General features: G+C 40.7%; 1 protein-coding gene across 2 annotated transcripts; it reads left to right on the top strand.

Moving 5' to 3' along the window:
• Positions 1–26,101, top strand: LOC122657094 (protein FAR1-RELATED SEQUENCE 5-like). Of its 2 annotated transcripts, XM_043851864.1 has the most exons (5): positions 1–157; positions 976–1,542; positions 9,963–9,973; positions 25,436–25,458; positions 25,706–25,759. In XM_043851864.1, coding segments are annotated over exons 1-5 (633 nt in total). In that variant the 5' UTR covers positions 1–156; the 3' UTR covers positions 25,737–25,759. The 2 variants fall into 2 exon arrangements, with proteins under 2 accessions (XP_043707799.1, XP_043707798.1); XM_043851863.1 differs by lacking the exons at positions 9,963–9,973; positions 25,436–25,458 and having other exon boundaries at positions 2–157; positions 976–1,541; positions 25,706–26,101.
• The last annotated feature ends 220 nt before the right edge of the window (positions 26,102–26,321 follow it).

Genomic DNA, 26,321 nt, shown 5'->3' with positions numbered 1-26,321 from the left:
TATCGGGGAGCCTAGAGGAAGACCCATAACCATAACCTTTAATTTGTCTCTTATCCCATCTCAGTAAGGCGAATAACCCACAAATTTCATCGCAAACGAGGGGGAAGAAGAAAGGAGGAGAAGAAGCACGTTAGCAAAGGCAGAACATAAGACTCGAGTGAGTTACTTGGTTTCGTTTCTTATTCTATTATTCTACCTTGAAAAACATGCGATCGTTTCCATTTAAAAAAATGAAGGGGAAAAAAAAAAAGAAAAGAAAAGAAAGAAAAATAAAAGAAAGGAAATAGGGAGAAAGAAACCCAAAAACAAACCCTGAAATTCTGAGTTTAGAAGCTTACTAGATTGTTAATTAAATCTGAGTCGATTCAAGCTTGAATGACCAGACCGTTAAAGTAATATAATATTTTTATGCTATTATATTGCTTTTCTTGGATTCATTAGAGGTAAAACATGGGGAGTTTCATTTGTGAAAGATTTTAATGAAACGGAACGATTCTCCTAATTTCTGTTAACAGTTTCGATTTCTCGGAGATGTTTTTTTGCTCCTTTTGATGGTATTCATGGATTGAAGTTTAAAATGATTTTGGAAGTTGAAACCCTTTTCTGTCGATTTCGGCAGATGGTTATGGTTCCGTGTGTTGTGCATAGAGTTTGATGTCTGCCATTTGTTTGACAGAGTGTCTGAGATATTCATTACAGAAGTAACAGAGCAACAGATAGAGATGAATAATCTTCTGTTTGTGCACAAGCTTCCCATAAAAAAATGCTTTATATTTGATTAACAGTGCTGCTTTTAATACCTAGTTGTTGAATTAATCAATAACCATTTTGAGTGGTATATTTGTTGTTGTATGTGGGGCTGGTCAGTTGGGTAACCAGGAGACAATGTAATTTTCTTCTTTGGATTTTATCATTGAAAATTTTGAGTCTTATGTAGCTTTGGAGGGTGATAGGATGGACTATTTCATGTGACAGTGAACTTTGGAGAGTACACTTGTGATGGTGATAGAATGATAGAAGATCCTGGTAGAATGGAATCTGATGGGGATATGGACGCCAAGATTATAGAAAATGCACTAGTACAGGTGACTGGTGGAGGAGATGCTGGGGAATTGATTGAAATTCCTGATGGATTGAAGTTAGTTAAACATGCTGATCTACTAGATGGAAATATTGATCCTTATATTGGTATGGAGTTTGAATCTGAAGAGTCTGCCATGATATACTATGATGCATATGCTAGGCGTGTAGGGTTTATTATCCGTGTTGGAAATTGCCATCGTTCAGGTCGCGATGGATCAGTTATTAGTAGAAGGTTTCTTTGTAACAAAGAGGGTTTCCGTGTAAATAATAAGAAAACCAAGTGTCTTGAAGTAAGGAAGCCACGGGCAGTCACAAGGGAAGGTTGCAAGGCAATGGTCATGGTACGCAAAGAGAAGTCTGGAAAATGGGTTGTTACAAAACTTGAAACAGAGCATAGTCATCCTTTGGGGATACCTGCTGGTAAGGGTCGTCAAGGTACAATCCAGGCTCGACCTCAGGTCAGTTAATTACTTTTCATTTATTTTGATATCACTGATACTTTTGTCTCCTTCTTAATTCTTAGACAGCCTCTGTTGTTGGTCTGGTATCTCTCTTTGAGCTTATCGTTTTGGAATTTTTCTTATTTTTTTGAATACTTAGTTACCTTGATGGCTTTTATTGTATTAACCTCATCAGATAAACTAACCATAAAAAACTTGTTGTACCCTTTACTGGGAATACTATACAATTCTTTATGAACTTTTCAGGAAAATCTCCCACCTAAAGTTCAAATTCCTCTGCAGGCTTCTCTTTTGTATGCTGTGATAGTTTCTTGAACAATGTAATATGGTAGCTTTCTTAGATATTTTCTAGACATATTTAACTACGTAGTAGCTATGGCTTGAAACACTCAATGGTGAAAAAATGAAACTCTCTCTGTCTCTTATTTCGTTGCTATAGTTGATGGCTCATAGAATTATCTGGGTACTTTGACCATTCAGTCCTGGCCAGATCTTCTTAAGTATGGTTTATAATATCTGTCAGCTGCCTGTGAAAGGGTATTGTCTCAACCAAAATGTTCACTAAGTCCTTTGCCGTGCAATTCCTGTAAAAGGGGCTGCCATAGTGATGGGTTGGGAATGCATAATTGTGTCCCTAACAAAGATACCGTTGTGAAGTGGGTACTTAAGTTCCCTCACACATTTCTGTAACATTTGGTAGATGGTCAAGCAATCTTTGTCTGAGGCATACTCACCTTTAATGTGGGAAATACTCGTACAATAGGTTGAGAAACAGAGAAAGTGTGTAGGGTCAACACTTTTCTGCTCAAAGTGTCTGCAATTGTGTTCTCTTTCCCAACCTTGTACTTTAGAGGAAGAACTCCTGAAGATATGCAACTCATTTAGCATGATGGTTGTTTATTGACTTTTGTGAATGTAGGTGCTCGAGTGCTTCATAATCAATGAAAAAGATAAATTCTTTGATGATGTGATAGTATCTCCAATGCTTCAGTACTTGTATAACGGCGTAGTGTTTAAAGTCATAGGTAGAATAATGTTGTTTAGCATCGTTAAGTTTCTCACTATAGAGGGCAATGGGATGACCTTGCATGAGAGCTCCTCCAATACCAATATGGGAGGTGTCTGTTGCTATCTCAAACACCCGGTCAAACTCTGAAAGCTGTAAATGGGAGCTTCAGTCATCTTCCATTTAATAAGCTTGAAAGCCTTGGTAGCTATGGGCATCCACTTGAACTTCCCTTTTCTCAGCTTCATACACTCAGTGATCAACTGAAATTTTCGATGAACCAGCGATAAAATGAAGCAAGGCATAGAAGCTTTGACTTCAGTGAGGGTCTTTGGTACTGGCTAGTCTAGGATACTCTTGGCTTTCTCTGGATTAACCTCGACACGTCTCAAAGATATAATGAACCCAAAGAATATAACCTTAGGTAGTTTGAAAGAAAGTTCACTTCTTCAAATTTGTTAGTTAACCAGAACTTGGTAATCAGATCAGAGAATGAAGAAGGAGAAGAAGACAAGAAAGAAGAAGAAGAAGAGAGAAACACACAAGCCTCAAAAAAGAGGAGAGGACCTGCGGACAGAATAGAATAATCTGCCGCAGGTCTGCTCCAATATATTTATAATTAAGTCAAAGAGTTAAAAAGGACAAATATGCCCTCATACAGAAATGACACAGTAAACAAATAACTAAAGCACAAAGACACTTCTGCCCCTATAACTACTTATTTCAACACTCCCCCTCAAGCTGGAGCATATACATCACCCATGCTCAGCTTGTTACAACAGGACTTAAAACCAAGAGCAAGACTTTGTGAACACATCAGCAACCTGATCAGACGAAGAGACAAACGGTGTTTCAACCAGTTTCTTCAAAATAGTGCTGCGAACAAAATGACAATCCACTTCTATATGCTTAGTCCTCTCATGGAAGACCAGATTACTAGCAATATAGATAGCAGTCTGGTTGTCACAAAACATCTTCATAGGGCCATAGGGGTTGGAACCGTGATACCATGTAGAGATAATTGAATTAGGGTAAGACTTTTTTGATCCTTAGATCACACAGGCCTTGTATTTATATTAAGTAGAATGATAAGGATCCAAGTACAAATAGGAATCAACCTCAGTCCTAATCATATTAGGGATTCCTAGTACAACTAGGAATACCAAACTAGGATTCGGTTGAGGGAGATAAACAATAAAAAAGGAGAAAAATAAAAGGGAATAAAGAGGAAACATCCTAATCTAACTAGGGGTACTTCCCCAATCGGTTAGGGGGCAGTCCTAATAGAATTAGGACTGCTTACCCCAATCGGGTAGGGGATAAGTAACCTATTTCAACAGAACCGGAAACCTCATCTCAAGAAAGAGAGATCTAATCCACATCAACTTTGTAGTGGTATGAGCCATGGCTCTATACTCTGTTTCAGCATTGGATCTGGCAACCGTGGTCTGTTTCTTACTTCGCCATATAACCAGATTTCCTCCAACAAAGGTACAATATTCTGTAGTAGATCGACGGTCACTGGCTGAACCTGCCCAATCTGCATCAGAGTAGGCAACAAGCTCCATGTGTTTATTTGGCCGATAAATCAGCCCCTTTCCAGGAGCTCCCTTCAAATATCGAAGAACCTGAATAGCTGCATCCCAATGTGACTTGCAAGGGGATTGCATAAACTGGCTGAGAACCCTAACAACATAGGAAATGTTGTTAGATGTCATGTAATAGGGGTAGTTTAGGAACTAGTCTCCTTACTAGTTGTCTTATTATGTAATTCTGTTCTTTCTTCTTTATTTCCCTTGTACCTCCCTAGGGAGGTGGATGTAATTCTCTCCTTATTATGTTTGAAGTAATATAGGTGTATGGAGAAGTCTCTCCAACACAATTGTATTCACAACATAACATATTCTCTTCTCTCTTCTCTCTTATCTTGACTCCTTCTTCTTCCTCCAACTTCTTCCTCCTCTACTACTTATCTCCCTAACCTAAATCTAACTTGGTATCAGAGCCTTAGGGTTTGAGAGTCGAATCTATCTCCTTGTTCCCATTCTTTTCTTCTCTTTAAAACCCTAGGGAACAAAGGGTTTCAAGGAGAAGCTCCATATGTAAGAAACCTGTTGAAAGGAGAATGAAATAGGTTTAGTACAACCTATTCTCAGGTCTGCAACTATTATTTGAGCTTGGAGGAAGCTCCCTGAATGTTTTGAAGCTTCTCTAGCCACTGCTAGAGTTACCGTCTGCTCCACCTTGGAGTTTCTGTTTCTCTCTATCTCGGCAGGGTTTTGGAGCTTGGACTATGTCACTAGAATCGCCCAAGAATGCTGGTGAAGACCCTTGTGCTCCTTCTTGCTACTTGGAGACTCCATAAGAGTACTATCCTTTTTTCGTGGAGCTCTATTTTCTGCCCAGGTAAAGCCGAGAATGCTCAATTTCTGGTTTTCTCATATTTGGACTGTAATACTCTATCTCCTTTGGTGAGTTATGCTTGTGCACAGCTTTTGTGAAGCAGGTTGAACTTGTTTGAGATTGATGCTATCTATTGGAATGTATTAGGGTGCAGTTTTTTCAATTCTGCCTCTGTTTTTTCCTTGTATTTGGTTCTCTTTGGGTTGAGTGTGTACTCCCCACTTGGATTGGTACCCTAGTATATGGTCAAGTACCATTTCCCTTACATGATGGTTGGTACAGAGTCTTCTAAGCTTGGTTCGGCTGATTCACAGCCCCCTTCAACAACTCCTTAGTTGGTTTATGAGAGCACTCACCAATAGATTTCCTTTGTAAAGCTTGATGGTACTAATTACTTGGATTGGTCACATTCTGTGAGACTTTCCCTTAGAAGTAGAGGAAAACTTGGATATATCATAGGTACTATTAAGGCTCCAGAAGCTGGTTCACCTACTTTTGATAAATGGGAGACTGAAAATTCTACAGTTATGACATGGTTGATCTTCTCCATGAAGCTTGAGATTGGGAGAAGGTTTAGAAGGAAAGAAACTGCCAAAGCTATCTGGGATAGTGTCTCTGTAGCCTTTGATAGAGTAGGTGACTCTGCCAAGGTCTATCAACTCCATCAAAAAATTCACTCAATGAAGCAGGGTGACAGAACTATTTCTAAGTACTACAGTGTTTTCCTTAGTCTTGTGGAGGAGTATGACCACTACAGGGACCTTCATTTGACCAACCCAGGGGATGAAGCAAAGGTGTATCTGACTCTTGAAAAGGAGCATGTCCTCTCTTTACTTGGTGGTCTGAACCTTGACTATGAACCAGTTAGACTCCAGCTGTTAGGCCGGTCTCCCCTGCCCTCTCTTAGTGAGGTCTGTAGTCACTTACAGAGTGAGGAGACTCGGCGGCTTACTATGGAACCACCACCAGCATCATCTCATGAGAGGTCAGCCCTCAATTCCAGTTCTTTTCGAGATACTCGTGGAGGTGGTAGAGGCCAAGGGCCTAACCGTGAGGAAGCCAGTACTGTGGAGACAGTTGGTGCCAGTGGAGTTGGGCGAGACAGATTTAAATGTGATAATTGTGGACGAACTAGATACACCAAGGATAGGTGTTGGTCTCTCCATGGTCGTCCTCCTGGTACACGTGGTCGTGGTGGCCGTAGAGGGGGAGCTTGAGCTCATTCTGCGACAACTGAGGCTGATGCTCCACAGGATGACTCCACCTTTATGGATGCAGTGGTTCGCAGGGTCGTGCCACAGTTGAGCACATCTTCTACATCTAGTGTGGCTGGCTCCTCATCATCCTCAGCTTTATAGGTCTCCACCTCAGCTTCTACTGCCGCCCAGTCTTGGGTCATTGACTCTGGTCTCACAGACCACATGACTGGTACGTCTCATTATTATGATTCTTATACCATTTGCTTTGGTAAGGGTAAGGTTAGGGTAGCTGATGGCTCCCTTTCCTCCATCTCTGGTAAGGGTAATATCCCTGTGACATCATCTATTTCCTTTACTTCTGTTCTTCATGTCCCTAACCTTACACTGAACCTTTTATCTGTGGGTCATCTGATTAAATCTGTCAACTATTGTGTCACATTTTTTCCTTCTCACTGTCTTTTTCAGGATTTGGTGACGAAGAGGATTATTGGTAGTGGACGTGAGGAGCAAGGCCTCTATCTTTTTGACCCTTTTTTGCCCACAACTCAATCCTATGTGTGCGGCCATAATGATAGTAATTCTGTGGATTCTGTTATGTTATGGCATCGTCGTCTTGGCCATCCATCTTTTGTTGTAATGAGGAAACAATTGCCTCTCTTATTTTCTTCTATTGCCTCTTCTCATGTTTTTCAATGTGAACCATGTATGTTTGCCAAACATTGTTGGTCTTTATATCCTTATCATGGTAATAGAATTGTTGCTCCTTTCCATATTGTGCATACTGATGTTTGGGGTCCTTCCCCTACTACTTTTTTATTTGGTTATTGTTACTTTGTGTCATTTGTTGATGATTTTTCACGAGCTACATGGCATGTTCTTCTGAAGTATAATAGTGATGTTTGTGATGCCTTTCAGAATTTTTATCAAATGATTCTTACTTAATTTGAGACTCGAATCAAAATTGTTCGATCTGATAAAGGGGGAGAGTACATGTTTGGTGGCCTTCAAACCTTCTTTACTACTTATGGCATTATCCATCAGCTAGCGTGTGCATAGTTGTCACGGCGTCACGGCGATCCAAGTCGGTGGAGGGGTGTCACATCGATATATCGACATGTCGCCCGCCATGGCGAGCATGTCGACCATGTTTTATTTTTTATTTTCTCTATTTTTAATGTGTTAATAGATGTATACTCAAGCCATGTTTTATTTTTTCTCTATTGTTTCTCAAGTTTTAAGAAGAAAATTCAGAAATCGAAGAAGAAATCGAAGAGGGAAAGAAGAAATCGAAAGAAATCGAAGAGGGAAAGAAGAAATCGAAGAGGGAAGAAGAAATCGAAGACAGGAAGAAGAAATCGAAGAGGGAAAGAGAGTCAGGAAGAAGAAATCAAAGAGGGTCGCCATGGCGTAGGTCGCCATGCAGCCCTCTCCAGCGCCAGGACGCCATGGCGAAGCCATGGCGACGCCATGACAACTATGAGCGTGTGTTGATACGCCCCAACAAAATGGGGTTGCTAAGAGGAAAAATCGCCATCTACTGGAGGTCACCCATAGTCTCTTGTTTGGCATACATGTCCCCAAGACCTTCTGGTCTGCGGCTCTTCTTACTGCCTCCTTTCTCATCAATCGTATGCCTACCAAGCTTCTTACTTTCAAATCTCCCTTGGACATCTTATCTCCCAAGGCCTCTACTTTTTCTTTTCCCCCTAGAGTCTTTGGTTGTGTTTGTTATGTGCATGTAAACAAATCTGCTCGCACTAAACTTGACCCCAAAGCTCTCAAGTGTCTTTACCTTGGGTACTCTTCTACTACCAAAAGTTACAAGTGTTATCGCCCCTCTTCCCGCAGATGTATCATTTCCAAGGATGTTACCTTTCTTGAGTCTGTCCCTTTCTTTGTCCCTTCTCAGTATCCTCTTCAGGGGGAGAATTGTGGGAGTGAACAGGCTACTGATGATTTCTTCCTTTCTCCTCTACCTACATCTCCTTTTATGCTTGACATTGGAAAACACAGGATTGTAGATGTGGTTGAGGCTGATGATCAACCAGGGGGAATACAGAATTGGTTGTTGAAAGTGGTTTTGGTAAGGAGAAGGATTACCATATTACATACAAAAAAGGTGAAGGCTTGCATAATACAGGAAAGAAAACCTACCAAGAGTCCTCAGATCCAGATCCGCATCCTGAGATTCATTCTTCTCAATTAGGTGACATTCCTTCTCCTCCATCTGATTTGGACCTTCCTATTGTTGTTAGGAAAGGGAAAAGAGCTTGTACTAATCCTATATCCCAGTTTATTTCCTATGATGCACTTTCTCCTACAGGTCTTGCCTTTATTACTACTCTCTCTACTGCTTCCATTCCCAAGAATGCCATTAATGCTATGTCTGACCCAAAGTGGAGACAAGTCATGTCTGAGGAGATGGTGGCACTTGAGAAGAATGGTACGTGGCAGCTTGTGGACCTTCCCAAGGGACGTGTCCCAGTTGGATGCAGATGGGTCTACACAATCAAGTATAAATCTGATGGCAGTGTTGAGAGAAACAAAGCAAGGTTGGTGGCCAAGGGGTACAGTCAAGTCTATGGAATTGACTACTAGGAGACATTTGCTCCTGTGGCCAAGCATAACTTAATAAGAGTTCTTTTATCTTTAGCTGCCAATAAAGATTGGCCTTTATATCAGTTGGATGTGAAGAATGCCTTCCTTCATGGCGACTTGGAAGAGGAAGTGTACATGCAAACCCCACTAGGCTTCAAGATGCCTTCAGCTGAAGGGAAAGTGTGCCTCCTTAAGAAGGCTCTATATGGTCTTAAACAGTGACCAAACGCATGGTTTGAGTGCTTTCGACAGGCTATTCTGAAGAATGGATATTCCCAGAGCCAAGCTGATCACACTATCTTTACCAAGCGGAGTAATGGTACTATCACAACTCTCATTATGTTGACGATATCGTGGTCACAGGAGATGATACAACTGAGATAGGTAAATTGAAGAGCTACTTGGCACAGCAATTTGAGATCAAAGATCTGGGTCCCTTGAAGTACTTCTTAAGAATTGAAGTATCAAGGACCAAGAGAGGAATCAACATATGTCAGAGGAGGTTTATTCTTGATTTGTTGACAGAGACAGGGATGTTAGGCTGCAAACCAGCAAGCTCTCCTATTGAGCAGAATCACAAACTAGGAGAGGATTGTGGTTCTTCTCTTGTTGATGCGGGGAAGTATCAAAGGCTAGAGGGGAAGCTTATCTATCTCTCTATGACTCGGCCAGATATCTCTTTTGCAGTGGGGGTGGTCAGCCAATTCATGCATGCTCCCAAGAGTGGCCACTTGGATGTTGTGTATCGCATTCTAAGGTATTTGAAGTTCTCTACAGGGAAAGGACTGTTGTATGCAAGGCACAATCACTTGAGAGTGGAAGGTTTCACAGATGCCGATTGGGATGGTTCCATTACAGACAGGAGATCTACCTCTGGCTATTGTACCTTTGTGGGAGGTAACTTAGTCGTATGGAGAAGTAAGAAACAACATGTTGTAGCCAGGTCTAGTGCCGAGGCAGAATTTAGAGCTATGACACATGGAGTGTGTGAGCTCATCTGGTTAAAAGGACTTGTTTAGGAACTGGGATTTGACCCTGAAGGACCCATGAGGCTGTACTGTGACAACAAGGCTGCCATCAGTATTGCTCACAACCCTGTTCAACATGACTGGACTAAGCACATTGAGGTTGATAGGCATTTCATTAAGGAGAAGATAGACTCTGATTGTATTTGTACTCCTTTTGTGAAGACTGATGATCAGTTGGCAGATATCTTCACCAAGGCTCTTGGCTCTTCTCAGTTTAGTACTCTCCTAAGCAAGCTGGGAATGCATGATATATATTCTCTAGCTTGAGGGGGAGTGTTAGAAGTAATTTAATAGGGGTAGTTTAGGAACTAGTCTCCTTACTAGTTGCCTTATTATGTAATTCTGTTCTTTTTTCTTTATTTCCCTTGTACCTCCCTAGGGAGGTGGATGTAATTCTCTCCTTATTATGTTTGAAGTAATATAGATGTATGGAGAAGTCTCTCCAACACAACTGTATTCACAATGTAACATATTCTCTTCTCTCTTATCTTGACTCCTCCTTCCGCCAACTTCTTCCTCCTCTCCTACTTATCGCCCTAACCTAAATCTAACTAATGTCTGGCCTAGTGACTGTCAAATATAACAACTTTCCAACCAAACTTCTGTAAGTGTAAACATGCTTAAGACCCTCACCATCATCGGAGCCAAAATTGTGATTAGGATCCATAGGAATATCTACTGGTTTGGCAGTAAGCATACCAGTTTCGGTCAAGAGGTCTAATACATACTTCCTTTGAGACAGGCTGATTCCCTTTTTACTTCGAAAACCTCAATCCCAAGGAAGTAGTGAAGCTGGCCCAAATCTTTAGTTTGAAAATGCTGTTGTAAATAACTTTTCACCTCCTTGATCCCACTCTCATCATTTCCAGATATGATAATGTCATCAACATAAACCACAAGAACCACCAATCTCTCTCCTCGGCGGCGAACAAACATAGAATGGTTTGAAAAGCACTGAGTAAACCCAAAACCAGTCACAAAAGAACTAAGCTTCTCAAACCAAGCACGGGGAGACTGTTTCAGCCCATAAATGGCCTTGTGCAGCCTACACACACATCTACTATCCTCCCCCTGAGCAACATACCCCGGAGGTTGCTCCATATAGACCTTTTCGAGCAGGTCACCATGAAGGAAGGCATTTTTAATGTCCAATTGGTATAAGGACCAATCAAAATTCACAGCCAGAGAAATAATGAGGCGAACAGAATTCAGCCTAGCCACAGGAGAGAAGGTCTCAAAATAATCTACACCATAAGTCTGGGTGTACCCCTTAGCAACCAGGCAGGATTTCAGCCGCTCAACAGACCCATGAGAGTAATACTTAATAGTGTACACCTAACGACACTTAACCAGTTCCTTACCAGGAGGTAAATCTACCAACTCCCATGTATGTCGAGTCAGTAAAGCATCCATTTCCACATCCATAGCTTGTTTCTAGGCAGGGTTTTTAAGAGCCTCAATGTGAGTGTGAGGAATAGTATAACAAGACAAAGAGGTAGCAAGACTATGAGGAGAAACCGGAAGATGGGATAAAGAGACAAACTTCTCAATAGGATAGGTAACTAAAGATTTCTGAGTACACGGACGTTTACCTTTCCGAGTGGCAATGGGTAAGTCATTAGGATCCGAATCAGCTGGTAAGTCAAGAAGAATAGGTAAGACTGGATCTCCACCAGAGGTCGAAGAAGGTACAGGAAGCGATGCAGAAGGGCCAGGCTGATCTGTATGGAGCTGCCCAAAATGCCTCTTGCTCCGATACACCTGTAGTGGAGAAGTAGATAAAGCAATGATGGCAGGGATGGGAGAAGGGTCAGACACAGCTAATGGATCACTAGACACGGTGGGCTGATCAGAAAAATAGGATGTACCTTCGAAAAAGGTGACATCCGCACTCACAAATTGCCTTCTAGTGAGGGGGTCATAGCACCTATATCCCTTTTGGGTCCTAGAGTAACCCGAGAAGATACATTTGGTAGACCAAGGGTCCAATTTATCAGCATAGAAATGGAGATTATGAACAAAGCAAATACAACCAAAAACACGAAGAGGCAAACTAAAACTCGAAACATTGGGAAATAAAATAGAAAATGGTGACTTGTCACCAAGAACAGAAGATGGCATTCGGTTAATCAAAAAACATGCAGTAAGAACTGCATCACACCAAAAATATTTGGGCACCTACATATGCAACATGAGGGCCCTGGCAATTTCAAGTAAGCGCCTATTCTTTCGTTCCGCTACCCCATTCTATTGAAGAGTATAGGAGCAACTAGTTTGATGAATCATTTCATTAGCAACACAAAAAGATGAGATCTCAATTTGAACAAACTCTATAGCATTATCGGACCGAAAAATTTTAACAGAGGCATTAAACTGAGTTTTTATTTCATTGCAAAAATTTTGAAACACAGATAAAAATTCTGATCTATCCTTTAAGAGGTACAGCCAAGTAGTTCGGGAATAATCATCCACAAAAGTGACAAAATAACGAAAACCATGTCTATTGCTTGCACGACAAGGACCCCACACATCTGAATGCACTAAGGAAAATAAAGAATCACTACGGGGCATAGGACGAGAGGGAAAAGTAGCACGATGATGCTTACCCAACTTGCAGTCCTTACACTCTAATTTATTTAAAGACTTAAACTGGGGAAAAACAACTTTTAACCTAGACAAAGATAAATGGCCTAGCCTACAATGCCATTGAAATAGAGACTCTCCACCAACAAAAGTAGCTGCAGCTGAAGCAGACGGGACAGCACCATTCAGATAATATAGTCCATCTTTCTCACACCCTCCACCAATTGTCTCCCTCGTGTTAAGGTCCTGAAAAACACAGTAAGAAGGAAAGAAGGTTACTGAGCAATTCAGATTTTTAGTTAGTTGACTGACGGAAAGAAGACTTAAAGGAAATTGGGGAACATGTAAGACAGAAGAAAGAGAAAGTCTAGAATTAAGAGAAACAGTACCATATCCGGTAACGGGAGTAGAGGAACCATTGGCCACAACAACAGGAGGGGTGTGATAGCTAGAAGTAATAGTACTAAAAACAGATGACTTACCAGTCATGTAAGCGGAAGCCCCCGAATCAATGATCCAGGGTGTGGAAGTAGTGGAAAGAGAGCAGCAGGTGTACCTGCATGAGCTAGCGTGGCAGCAGTGGTGGATGCCCCAGAAGTGGAAGTGGATGATTCCAGACTCTTGATATGACGCATAAGTTGTTGCATCTCATCACGGAGGTTGGTAGACGAATCTCCCACAGTAGAACCAGCCTTAGTATCACTAGGCGTAGCACAATCATTACCATCTTCAAAAGCTGCATGATTGGCCAAGTTTTGAGCCCATTCGGGTTTCCCATGCTTGGACCAGCATGTGTCCACAGTGTGATCAGTCTTCCCATAATAAGAACACAATCGGGCTGCTTTATCAATATGCTGCCTACCAGAATTCCGACCACCAAAGCTACGTCCTCTACCACGGCCTCTAGCAGTAGTGAAAGCAGAATTTTCCTTGGGGTTTGTTTCAGGCTTGGAGCTAGGAGAGACAATCTGCTGCAACCGAGAAAAGGTGTCATTCAAAGTAGGGACAGATTCACCAGCCAACAGATGTCCTTTAACAGCCTTGAGACTAGGACTTAAACCAGCCAAAAACTTAGAGACAAAAAACTCATTCCTTGGGGCCTTCAACTTTTCAATGTCTGTAGTAACTAGTAAGAGGCTGGAAGACATTTAACTCTTCAACCTTGCCTTTGAAAGAACTGTAATAGTCTTGGAGAGACTTGTCTCCCTGCTGAAACTGAAACAATTTCTCATAAAGGTCGAAGATACATGTCATACTCTTCTCTTGAGAGTATGTATCCTTGAGGTTGTCCCAAACTCCCTTTGCCGTGGTCTGAAACATAACATTCGCAGCGATATCCGGCTCCATGCTGTTCCATTACCAAATTAAAATAATAGCATTCTCCTTATTCCATGTGCTGTAATCCTTAGAGTCAGGTTCTGGAGGAGGAGAGGTAATGTAGCTAAGCTTGTCCTTAGTTATAATGTAAACCCGGACAGCTTGTGCCCACAGTAGGTAGTTGGAATTCCCCTTCAATTTAATGGAGGTAATCTGAACATTAACATTGTCTTGGGTTGTCTTTGAATCAGCCATGATAGGTATACGTTAGGAACCAATAAGGACAAGCAACAATGGTAGTTGATTCAGCAGTAAGAGAAAGATGGCAGCAGCAACCAATAAAAGATAACCAATCAGCAGCAATAAGAGAAACCAAAAAACAGCAGCAATACCACACTTAATGAGGGCAGCCAAGAACAAAAAAACAGAGTCGATCTCAGGGTTTCCAAACAACAGAGTTGATCTCAGGGTTTCTTGGAAGGATAAGTAGACCTTTAAATAAGCAGCCCCAACAGTCAAACCAGGTTGCAACAGCTCCCAGAAGCAATAAATAACATGTAGAAACAGCCTTGAACCGCAGAACTTCAACAACAGCCTTCCCAGAGACAAATCGATAATTGTTAGGGTTTTATCCTGACATCGATTGAAGCAGCCTTCAAGAGTAGGTAAGAGAGAACTCTAATCGATCATCAAATAGGGTAGATAGTAGTAGAAATCACCCCATGAATGCTTCTATAGGAGTGGATTTATACCATAGTAAAGGCAGCTATAGGTTGCTGCACACCACCGGCTAAAAATGATGGAGAGAAATCAGAAGAAGATCGTGGGGTGGGGGGGGGGGGGCGCGCTCTACTCTGATTAAAAAAGCTCACGCTCTACTCTGATTAAAAAAGCTCACGCTCTACTCTGATTAAAAAAGCTCTGATACCATGTTAGTTAACCAGAACTTAGTAATCAGATCAGAGAATGAAGGAGAAGAAGAAGAAGAGAGAAACACACAAGCCTCAAAAGAGAGGAGAGGACCTGCGGACAGAATAGAATAATCTGCCACAGGTCTGCTCCAATATATTTATAATTAAGTCAAAGAGTTAAAAAGGACAAATATGCCTCATACAGAAACGACACAATAAACAAATAACTAAAGCACAAAGACACTTCTGCCCCTATAACTACTTATTTCAACAAAATTAATGTAGAGCTTTTCAACTCGAAGTATCCTCATTACATGCCTCATTGATTAAGGTGGCTGTCCTCTTTCTTCTTGTAAATTAATATGTCATTAGAATAAACTAAAAATTTCTAATAAAGGGACGAAGTAACCGAGTCATAATGCACATGAAGATGCTTGGTGAGTTGGTAAGACCGAGGGCATGACTGCCCACTTGTAAAGTCCTTTTTTTTTGGTCTTAAATGAAGTCCTCCACTCATCAACCAGGCAGATGCGAATTTGATGGTATTCACTTTTAAGGCCAAATTTTTTTTATAAAACTATAGAACTGGCCAATGTTTATTGCCAGTCCCAAGCCCTGATAAAGGAGGAGGGTTGGTGCATTAGGTTGGCAACCGGCACCGGAAAAAAACCTAGCCAAACCCTTTTTTAACATGAATTCTAGAACCTTATATTATTAACGTTATGCTAGGACATTCCCCGCCAGAATAACCGACACGCTAGACTATAACTCGGGTGTAATGAAAAGTGAGCAAGGGTTTGCTAGGGCATCCCCTATAAGTGGTGTGCTACGTCGGTGCTTGGATATGGTGATAACTGATACGTAGGCAAGGGTTCTCGCACCGTGGACAAGTGAGGGTAAAAAAGCTAGCCAAATGTGTAGGATTAGGTTAGCATCTTGGAACATTGGATCTTAATAGGTAAGATTCAAAAATTGATAGATGTTATGAGGAGAAGGATTAACATAACCTGTAATCAAGAGACTAGATGGAAGGTTAAAAAAGCTAAGGAGTTGGACGACTTTAAACTTTGGTATATGGGGGCTAAAAGTAATAGAAATGGAGAGGGCATAGTAGTGGATAAAAATTTAAAGAATGATATGGTGGATGTTAGAAGATTTGGAGATAGGATTATATCCATTTAGCTTGTGTTGGAGAAATAGGTTGTCGATATAGTTAGCGCTCACGCACAAGTTGGATTGGATGAAAGTAGTAAGTTACAATTTTGGGAACACATGGATAGGTTAGTGCAATGTTTTATAGTCAAGGAGAAAAGATTATTATAGGGGGTGATCTAGATAGACATGTTGGGAGAGATCGTAGAGGCTATGAAGGTGTACATGGAGAATATGGTTTTGGAGAGAGGAATAAGAGGATCTCAATTTTAGATTTTGCTGTGGCTTATCACTTATCCATTGTAAACACTTACTTCGGAAAGAGAGGAGCGTTTAGTTACCTTCAAAAGTAAGCATCATAGTAGCCAAATTGATTTCTTCGTAACTAGAAGGTCTAATAGATTGTTATGTAAGGACTGTGAGGTTATACCAGGGGAGAGCCTAACCACACAACATAGATTAGGGGTCATGAATATGTGCCTCATTATGCAGAATCATAAGAAAGATAAGCTTATTTGCCCTAGGATAAGGTGGTGGAGCTTAAAAAAACTATCTTGAAATCATTTACTGGTAAAGTGATCAATCAAGCAAAGTGGGACTTTGAGGGAGACACTAATACGATGTGGAATGAGTTGCCTACTTGTCAAGGTTTTAGGTCTCAGTTTCGTCCCTGGTTTTGCCAAGCCACGAAATCGAGTTTTGCCAAGATCTCGGCGAGTTGGTGTATTTTTTCCCATATTGACTTGGTGGTAGGTTTCGGTGGCCGTATGGCCAAGATAGGTCCTGAAACTTGACATCCATCCTATTTTAGGCCTTCTAAACACAATGGAAACATTAGTCTTTACAAATTTAAACCCAAAATGGTACTTTGACTTCAGACCTTAGGTTGGTAGTCTACGACATAGGTGAGCTCTATCCTAGGCTATTCCACACAATATTTAGAATACATATGATTAAAATAGAGGTGTAAAAAAACTTAATTAAGCATTAAGAATTAAGAAACATCAATCCATAAACCATTTAAGCATTAGGCATCATATTCATAATCATACATGGTGATTGTGAATATGATCAAGCTCTTCGACACTTGTTTGTTAATAATTGTTGGAAACTTGGAAAGAGACATAGATTAAACAAATACAAGTGTAACCGTGTAACAAGTCCTACCATTTGAGAGTAGCTAGTATTGAAATGAGTGTTGGGCCGGATCATCATAACAGCCATATTGTTGTTGTTGTTGTTGTCGAATCAAGCTTGTGACAAGTCCTACCATTTAGGTATTTTTTTTTACCTAAAACTGTTCTTGAGATGCAATGCAGCTCCCTCTCTTGATGTTGAAGCTTAAATCTTGAATCTCCTAGCTTTAATCTTCAGTTGATGTGAGGTTTGCCAAAAAAAAGCACCAAAACCCTCACTTGGAGGTGTTTTTCCTTCACAGCAGAGCGAGAGAGGAGAGCTAGAGCCAAGATTTCGAGTTGAGGTCGAAATCTCGCCGAAACAATGCCTTTTATAGCCTTGGTTTGGTCTGGTTCGACTCGAGATCAAGATATAACCCGAGATCTCAGCGAGATACCGAGGTCTCGACCGAGATCTTTCACAAATCCTGTATCACCTACCATCTCATCTTGTGACTTCATGAAACCAAAACTTTTACAAGTTCTCGGCGAGATCTTGCCGAGATCTTGTAATGTGCTACTTGTATTAAGAAGGTTGCAAAAGGTGTCTTAGGCAAAGAAAGGAAAATGCCACTCCTCTATGGAGACTTGGTGGTGGGATGATGAGATTCAAGCAGCCATTAAGACTAAGAAAGCTAGTTTTAAGACATGGCAAAGGACTAAGGATATAGAGGATCTAAAAAGGTATAAATTTGCCAGAAATGTAGCTATGAAGATTGTGGGAAAAGCAAGAGGGAAGAAATATGAAGATCTTCATAACAATCTGAGCACAAAGGAAGGGGAAAAAAGCTTTCTATAAGATAGCTAAAATGAGGCGAAGGAAGAGAGATCTTGACCATGTTGGATCTTGTTAAGTTGCATGTAATATGCCGTGGAGGTTTGGGCTTTTACCCCTTCACCGACTCTAACTAGTAGAGTCGGTTAGTGAAGGGGCAGATATGTAATATTTTCCTCTGAGATTTTATTATAAATAAAGCTCTTGGGACATTGATCACTCAAGCATTAAAACATCAGATCTGTTCTGTTAACATGTTATCAGAGCCATAAACTGAGTTAGGTTACAGAACAACCCCCCCTCCCCATCGCTTCTCTTTCTTCTCTCTTCTTCTTCTTCTTGGTTCTAATCATTCTTAAAGGGCGGCATTGATGAGGTGATCAATTGATCTAGTTGCTGCCTTCCTCTTCACCTCAATCAACCAATCAGTGATTTAGAAACAAAATCTGGATCGATAACTGCTGCCCACCTTCCTGTGATTTGGAGTCTTCACCTTTTTTTTGGAGATCAAGTCTTCTCAGCACTGGAGATCGAGTCTTCCTCTATTGGAGATCCACATCTGCCATTCTGGATAGCACCTATCACATCCATCTTCAGATTACAAAAGTTGATTCTATCAATCTCAATTTTCAGGTTTTTTCAAAAACCTGCTTTATCGAGTTTGGGGCTGCCTTTTCTGGATGCTGCTGATTTTTTGAGGGAAGGCTTGTATACCCTAAAGGTGCACTCGGTCCATTTTCTGGCCCTTTCTCTTGGCTAAAATTGAAGATATTGGGTTTTCCCCTCTTTGGAGTTGATTTTATTTCCAGAAATCGATCTGAGTTTTTTGGGTAATTTTGCCTCATCGATTTGCACCTCTTGCTGGTTGTTGGTTATTGATTGATGGGCACTAATTCAGACATCAGTACAACCACATCAGGAATGGAAGGACAGACTCGCAATGAGTACCTTCCCTAGGCTGCCGCAATAAAACCTGATGTTACCAACTACCTAATGTGGTCTAGGTCTACCTACTTAATTATTGCTGATCGCGGCCTTATGGGACACATTACTAGGACTACTATGAAGCCATCTGAAGAAGGGGCTGCTCTAGATCAATGGATCTCCAATGATTCCCTGGTATTGTCCTTTCTTTTGAATTCTATGCAATCTGATCTTGCTAGTGGATACTTGCTATTGGATACTGCCACTCAAATCTGGACAGCTGCAAAAGAGACCTATGGACATGTGGGAAATAATGCTCAAGTGTATGAACTCCGGAAGAAAGTTCATGACACCACCCAGAAAGAACTGTCCACCTCTCAGTACTATGCTGTTCTCCGTAGTCTGTGGCAACAGTTGGATCATGACACTGATTACCAGCCTACTTGTGCACTTGATATTGCCACTTATCCCAGGCATGTTGATAAAATCAGAGTGTATGACTTCTTGGCTGGGCTGAATGTTGAATACGATTAGATTCGTGTTCAAGTTCTTAGTAGATCATCTTTTTCCACCCTAGAGCAGGCCTATGCCTTGGTACATATGAAGAGACTTGTCGGGCTGCCATGCTTCAAGTACCCACTACTGATCGATCTGCATTACAGATTGTTTCTAGCTCTACTCATGTTACTGATGGATCTTCTCGCACTAATACCTCCTCTAAAGAGCCAGTTAAGTGTGAGCATTGCAACAAACCGTATCATACCAAGGCTACATGCTGGAAACTCCATGGGAAACCTGCAGATTTTGAGGCCAAACATGCTGCCCGTGGTAAGTCCAAGACAAAGGCTAATCACATTGAGACAGTCACCATAGGACCCACTACCGAAACTGGTCTCTCCCAGGAAGAACTTCAAGCCTTCGGTCAAATGTTGAAGGGTTCATTTGCTGCCACTGCATCTTCCACTCCTGCTGCAATTGCTCATACTTCTTCAGGTTCTCATTTTGCTCACTCAGGTACTCCTTTCGTTGGTCACTGTGTATCGGTTGTATCCAGCCCTTGGATTATCGACCCCAGTGCCATTGATCATTTGACAGGATTATCAAGTCTTTTTCATAAATACTCTCCTTCTTCAGGCAAGGACAAAGTTCGAGTAGCAGATGGTTCTCTTTCTTCTGTACCTGGAAAGGGTTCCATATGCTGCTCTCCGTCCATTACCCTATCTTCGGTTTTACACATTCCTAATTTTACTACTAATCTTCTTTCAATTAGTAGTTTAACTAGATATTTAAATTGCAAAGTAACCTTCTTTCCGTCCCATTGTATTTTTCAGGATTTGGTGATAGGGAAGAGTGGAAGACGATTGGATGTGGTAAGGTGCATGGTGGTCTCTATTTGCTCGAAGATGGTTCTCCTACTCCACTAACAACATTACCCTCTCCATTACATCATCTCCATTCTGCTACTTCTGATCTCCATCACTGGCACTGCCGCCTTGGTCATCCACCTTTGGGAACCGTGTCCCATGTTTTTCTTAAATTAGTTCAGCATTGTAATAAAGACGAGTTTTTCTGTGAGGCATGTGTTTTGGCCAAACAGACTTGGTCTACTTATTTACCAGTTAATAAAAGAAGTATTTTTGTTTTTCATTTGGTGCATACTGATGTATGGGGTCCTTCTCGCTGAGCATCCATTTCTGGTCATCGGTGGTTTGTAACCTTTATAGACTGTCACTCTCGCACTACATGGGTCTACATGGTGCAACATAAGAGTGAAGTGTTCCAGTGCTTTCAACTGTTCCATAAGATGGTTCAGACCCAATATCAAGCTACCGTTAAAATTCTTCGAAGTGATAACGACAAGGAATACACTAAGGGCCAGTTTTAGAAGTATCTTGTTGATCATGGGATAGTTCACCAAACAAGTTGTGTCGATACCCCTGCTCAAAATGGGGTGGCTGAACAGAAGAACCACCATTTGTTGGAAGTTGCTTGTGTGCTCATGTTTGCCCGTCAATGTTCCTTCTCAGTATTGGAACGATGTTGTCCTTACCGTTGCTTATCTCATAAATCGTATACCCACTCGCATTTTGGATGCCCGTGCTCCTATTGAAGTCTTGCAAGGGTCCTCATCTATCGCTGTTCCTCCCAAAAATTTTGTTGTGTTTGCTATGTTTGGCACATCCATTCTCCTGGAAAAATGGAACCTTGTGGTTTACGTTGCATTTTCTTGGGCTATTCTCATACCTAGAAAGGATACAAGTGTTATTATCCTCCTACTCGTTGTATCATAGTGAGTATGGATGTTGTATTTCATTAGGCTGTCTCCTACTATTCACCTCCACCTCTTCAAGGGGAGAGTAGTAGTGCAGATGTGTTTGTTCTTGAAGACTCTGTTCGATCTCTTGATAGTGCTGGTGTTCCTGTTCCTATTCCTGATAATGGTGTTTCTCAAAGGGAGAGTGGTGAAGATATTGCAGTTTCAAGTAAGGGGGAGCATACTCCACGTGTTTAGAAGAAAATTGATGATCCAAATCTTCAAACCTATCAGAGGAGTCGCGCCAGAAACAAGCAAGTTGAGACCACCACCACTCTAGCACCTGTACCTATTCAATTGGAGTCTCTTGAACCAGATCCAATATCTCCTGGTAATATCTCTTCTCCTGAGTTACCTATTGCTCTTTGTAAAGGTACCAGGACTTGCACCCAGCATCCTATATCTCATGTTATTTCTTATGAGTCTTTATCTCCTTATTGTACCTTTGTTTCCTCTCTTTCCTCTGTTTGCTCTAGTGGCAAAGCTTAATACTGTGAGGTCTTGTTATCATGTGTTGTAAATCTCGGATGGGATCTTTAGCAACTTGATGTGAAGAATTTTTTCCTCCATGGAGAGCTTGATGAGGAGGTGTACATGGATTTTCCTACTGGTTTTTCAACCGATATAACCAGTAGCAAAGTTTGTAAGCTGAAGCGGGCGTTATATGGACAGAAACAGTCCCCTCGAGCCTGGTTTGGCAGATTTCACAAGGCCATGACCTCTGTTGGTTTCAAACAGAGCAATGCTGATCATACCTTGTTCATCAAGCGGACTGGTGGCAAAGTTACTATTCTCATCATATATGTTGATGACATTATGGTTATTGGGAATGACAGTGGTGAGATTATTCGTCTCAAGGATTTTTTGGGACGAGAATTTGAAATAAAAGATTTGGGAAAGCTAAGGTATTTTCTTAGGATTGAGGTTGCCGGTCATTCGAAGGCATATTTCTTTCCCAAAAAAAAAAACATCCTAGATCTCCTATCAGAAACAGGATTATTGGGCTGTCATCCTAGTGACACACCTTTGGAGGCTAATACCCGGCTTTAGGAATGTGATGGTGAACCAGTTGACAAGGGCCGTTATCAACGGTTAGTAGGAAAGCTGATTTATCTCTCTCATACACGACCTGACATTGCCTTTGCAGTGAATTTGGTAAGACAGTTTATGCATGATCCTTATTTCACTCATATGGATGCCGTCTTTCAGATTCTCCGCTACTTGAAGTCAGCACCAGGAAAGGGAATACTTGTATCTCCTTATGATAATATTCGGGTTGAAACCTTCACCGATGCTGATTGGGCTGGTTCCCTAAACCAGTAGTCTATTACTAGGTATTGCACATTCGTTGGTGGCAATCTAGTCACATGGCGTAGTAAGAAGCAAGATGTTGTGGCTAGATCGGGTGCTGAGGCAGAATTCCGTGCAATGGCCCAAGGAATTTGTGAACTGTTATGGCGTCGAAGTCTACTCCAAGACCTTGGTGTTTCTACTCCGCTTCCAATGATGTTATACTGTGACAATAAAGTTGCAATTAGCATTGCCCATAACCCAGTGCAACATGACCGCCCCAAGCACGTGGAGATTGACCGACACTTCATCATGGAAAAGCTTGAAAGTGGATTGGTTTGTGTACCCTTTGTGTCGTCTGGTGATCAACTGGCTGATGTGTTCACTAAGGGATTAGGAGGTAAAAAATTTCATCATTTTTTTGTCCAAGTTGGGCATGTCTGATAGCTATGCTCCAACTTGAGGGGGAGTGTTAAATTGTATGTAATATGCCCTGGTGGGCATATTTGGATTTTTACCCCTTCACCGACTCTAACTAGTAGAGTCGGTTAGTGAAGGGGAAGATATGTAATTTTTTCCTCTGAGATTTTATTATAAATAAAGCTCTTGGGCTGGTAGCATTGATCACTCAAACATTACAACATCAGATCTGTGAAGATGATAAAGTACTAATAAGGGATGGGGACATTAAGGAGAGATGGAAAGATTATTTCTACAGTAATGTAAGGCTAGACATGATCTATCCAACCCCGTTCAGGATCACAAACAACACCAATATTGGTACTGGTTTCAGATTTGAAAATAATGATGCAATTCTGGAACTCAGGTCTGAAACAGTAGAATAAATAGGTTTCCTAATCCTCAACAATAGCCCACAATATGGCCTTATATTCCAAACACAATGGGTCAACAATCAGCAGTCTAATCAGCACTACCACAGGTCTGTAATAGACAATAACAATCAGATTATCGACTCAACCAGAAATAGCAGCTAGAAAACTCAGATGGGACTTATATTCATATTGATCTCCATAGGGTGAATAACCCCTGAAAATTTCAGGTCCAAACTATGAGGATTGGCTGAGATAACACAGGGTCTCAGAATTAGAAACTAGAATATGAAAATAGAAGCTTAGTGAATATAGACTAACCCAGCCAGCAGATCTAACCCAAATTGGCATCGAATGGAGGGGATGTCGATAGAAGTTTGTCCTCCAATTATAACTGGAAAACAATGGTAGGATCTCAAGTTCCAGAGGCTTGAAGTTGCAGCAGGAAAAGTTGATTGAACTACCCAGCCGCAGGTGTTGGTTGATATCTTAGCCAGCAGGCAAGCTTCCAACAGTTGTATGGCTTGATGAAGGGCTTCAAACAAGTCTCTGTTCTCCACAAGAATCCATGGTAGCAGTGTTGTAGGCAGGGAACAAAATAGAAAGTAAAAGAGAGGGAAGGGAGATCGAGTAGGGAAGGAAGACAAGGGATAGGGATAGGAGGGGTTGGTTATCTCAGCCTGGGCATCTTACTCTGGGTATCTCACCCTTCTCAGCCTCTCTCAGGACAATGCATTGCAAAACAGCAACATAACTTCATTCATTAAATCGTGTGGAGACCCCTTGGGTCAATATATAGGATTCAGTTACTAAAAAATTAAACTTGAAAAACTTGCTGCCTAAGTAGTTCTAAAGATGCAAATAGAAAGAAACAAAAATAGAAATCAAATCTCCCTATTGCTATTACATGAAATAGAAAGACTGAAATTAGTAACTACCTGATATTCTATTGTTATGAAATAAAATCTACTTTCTAAAACTGAAAATAGAAACTAAAACTATAACAGCATTGGGATAGAATATTTTTCCACTTGGTATCTCCAATGGCTCACAAGATCTTCTAAAAATCATTCCCACACAAGGCAAAATATGGGCTGTGACACTATTCACGTGAACATTACCACACGAACAGTAACTCGTGAACAATAACTTTGTTCTGAATTCTATTGTGGTTCCTCTCTTCTTAATGCTTGTATCTACATCATACAGCCTACTAAATGAAGACTTTTCGAGTAAAGTGTCCCGTAAGACTGCATTACCCATCAAAAGACACTACATGTAGATATGTACGAAAGATTAGGGTTTCTGAAATAAAAAAAAGCTTTAAGGAGGATGAAAGTAGGAAAGGCACTAGGCTCAGATGGGGTCCCAATAGAAGTGTGGAAGAGCTTAGAAATCTATAGTTTATCTTGGCTAACAATGAGCACAAGGAAAATTCCAAATGGAAGGAGGAGAAGAATTGTGGTTCCGATTTACAAAATTAAAGGTGATATTCGGAGTTGCAATAAACTATAGGCATAAAACTGAGTCATACTATGAAATTATGGGAGATGGTTATTGAAGCCCTTTTGAGACAAGAAAGTACTGTTACAGATAACCAATTTGGTTTTATGCTAGGAAGATCCATGACAGAAGCTATATACTTAGGAGACTCATGGAAAGATTTAGAGATTGCATAAAGGATCTCCACATGGTCTTTATTGACCTAGAAAAAGCTTATGACAGAGTCCTTGGAGAGTTAATCTGGAAAATACTAGAGAAGAGAAGAGTTTCGAGTATATATGTGGACATAATTAAAGATATGTATTATGGTGCGTTGACTAGTGTAAGAACAGTGGAGGGTCATGGTAATGAATTCCTGTGAAGGATGGAATTATGACTAGATCATCCAGGTTCATTGTATATTTGTATGTTAGGATAAGAGCTAACTCATTCTTACCTAGCTTACCTTATTTTTCAAAGGTTGTAATCTCCATTCTACACTATAAATTAAAAAGACTCTGTCACTTTAGACTGAAAAGGAGAATATTCGTAAAAGATGGGAAGAGTTAACAAGAAATCATGAATTTTCTATGTTTGGATTTATGACAGTGTAATAAAAATAATGTACAGGTTCTATATTTCAAAGTTTATAATGTTTCATGATGACACTCCATGTTGACACTTAATATATGTGTTCACCTTTACATGAGTGCAGACTGCAGTGTGCTCACCTGTTGGGTTTTTTTTTTTTTTAATATCATTGGTCCTGAAGGATTTGAATGATTCAGTGACTGCTATTCCAATCTTGAGTTTTTCTTTTCATATTTTTCCTACTTGTTGAATCTGGTCCTGAAGTTTTCTAGGTGGCTAGTTCTAAGGTAAATTGTTATTATCATTTGCTAAGAATAAAAACTTGCTCATGGAATGGTTGGTCTTCACAATTTTCTTATTTTTGTCTTTCTTTTTCCCCCCTCCTTCATTGCTACCGTTCTTGCTTGTGCAGAGTGTCTTGCCTCATAACTGAACTTGGTAGTCATCCCTTTGATTTTCTACACATTCAAATCCTTTCAACTTCTAAAACTATATTTCGCTAACATTTAGTTCTATATTACCTACATAAACCATTCAGTAATGATACTGATCAGGTTTGCATGTTTTTTCTTCTTGTTTGTAGGATGAGAAGGACAAGAAAATTCGGGAACTGACAACTGAGCTTCACCGTGCAAATCAAAAATTGGCAGAATGTCGAGAACAACTGGAAATGGTCTTAAAGGATATTGAGATACACACTAATCACCTAACGAAAAGTGTTCATGATATAGTTGAGAATGTAAAAGAAATAGAATCTGAGGATCATGACTATGCATACCACGCATACCACTAAAGTCTAGAATTTAGGGCATGAAGCTTCCACTTTCTCTAATGGATTGAGAGCTGGTCATCTCTTTTTTCTCAACATTCCTGCATCTGATGGGAACTTCTCTAACATGCTATGTACCCTTGTTTTCATTTTTTTCATTTTCCGCCATAACAGTTTATAATAGTGCTGGCAACAGCTCCTACCCATCTAGAACTTCAGACTGTCACTAGATTAAGAGTCAGGGATATTAGAGAGCAATCTGTTTTCTTTGGTCCAGCTCCGTAAAGAGGAAGGTCACTCTATAGTTTTAGGGAAGTTAAACTCATTCAAGCTTTTACCGAGACTTCCAATGGTTGTCTATTTTGTTTTGCTTTTTTTTTTTTTTTTGGGGGGGTGGGGGGTTGAAAAAGAACGGTATCTGGTTGTGTAT

This window comes from Telopea speciosissima, chromosome 3, assembly GCF_018873765.1.
Source record: "Telopea speciosissima isolate NSW1024214 ecotype Mountain lineage chromosome 3, Tspe_v1, whole genome shotgun sequence".
Classification (NCBI taxonomy): Eukaryota; Viridiplantae; Streptophyta; class Magnoliopsida; order Proteales; family Proteaceae; genus Telopea; species Telopea speciosissima.
Note: the sequence above shows the minus strand (reverse complement) of the source record. Positions and strands in the feature narration are given on the sequence as shown.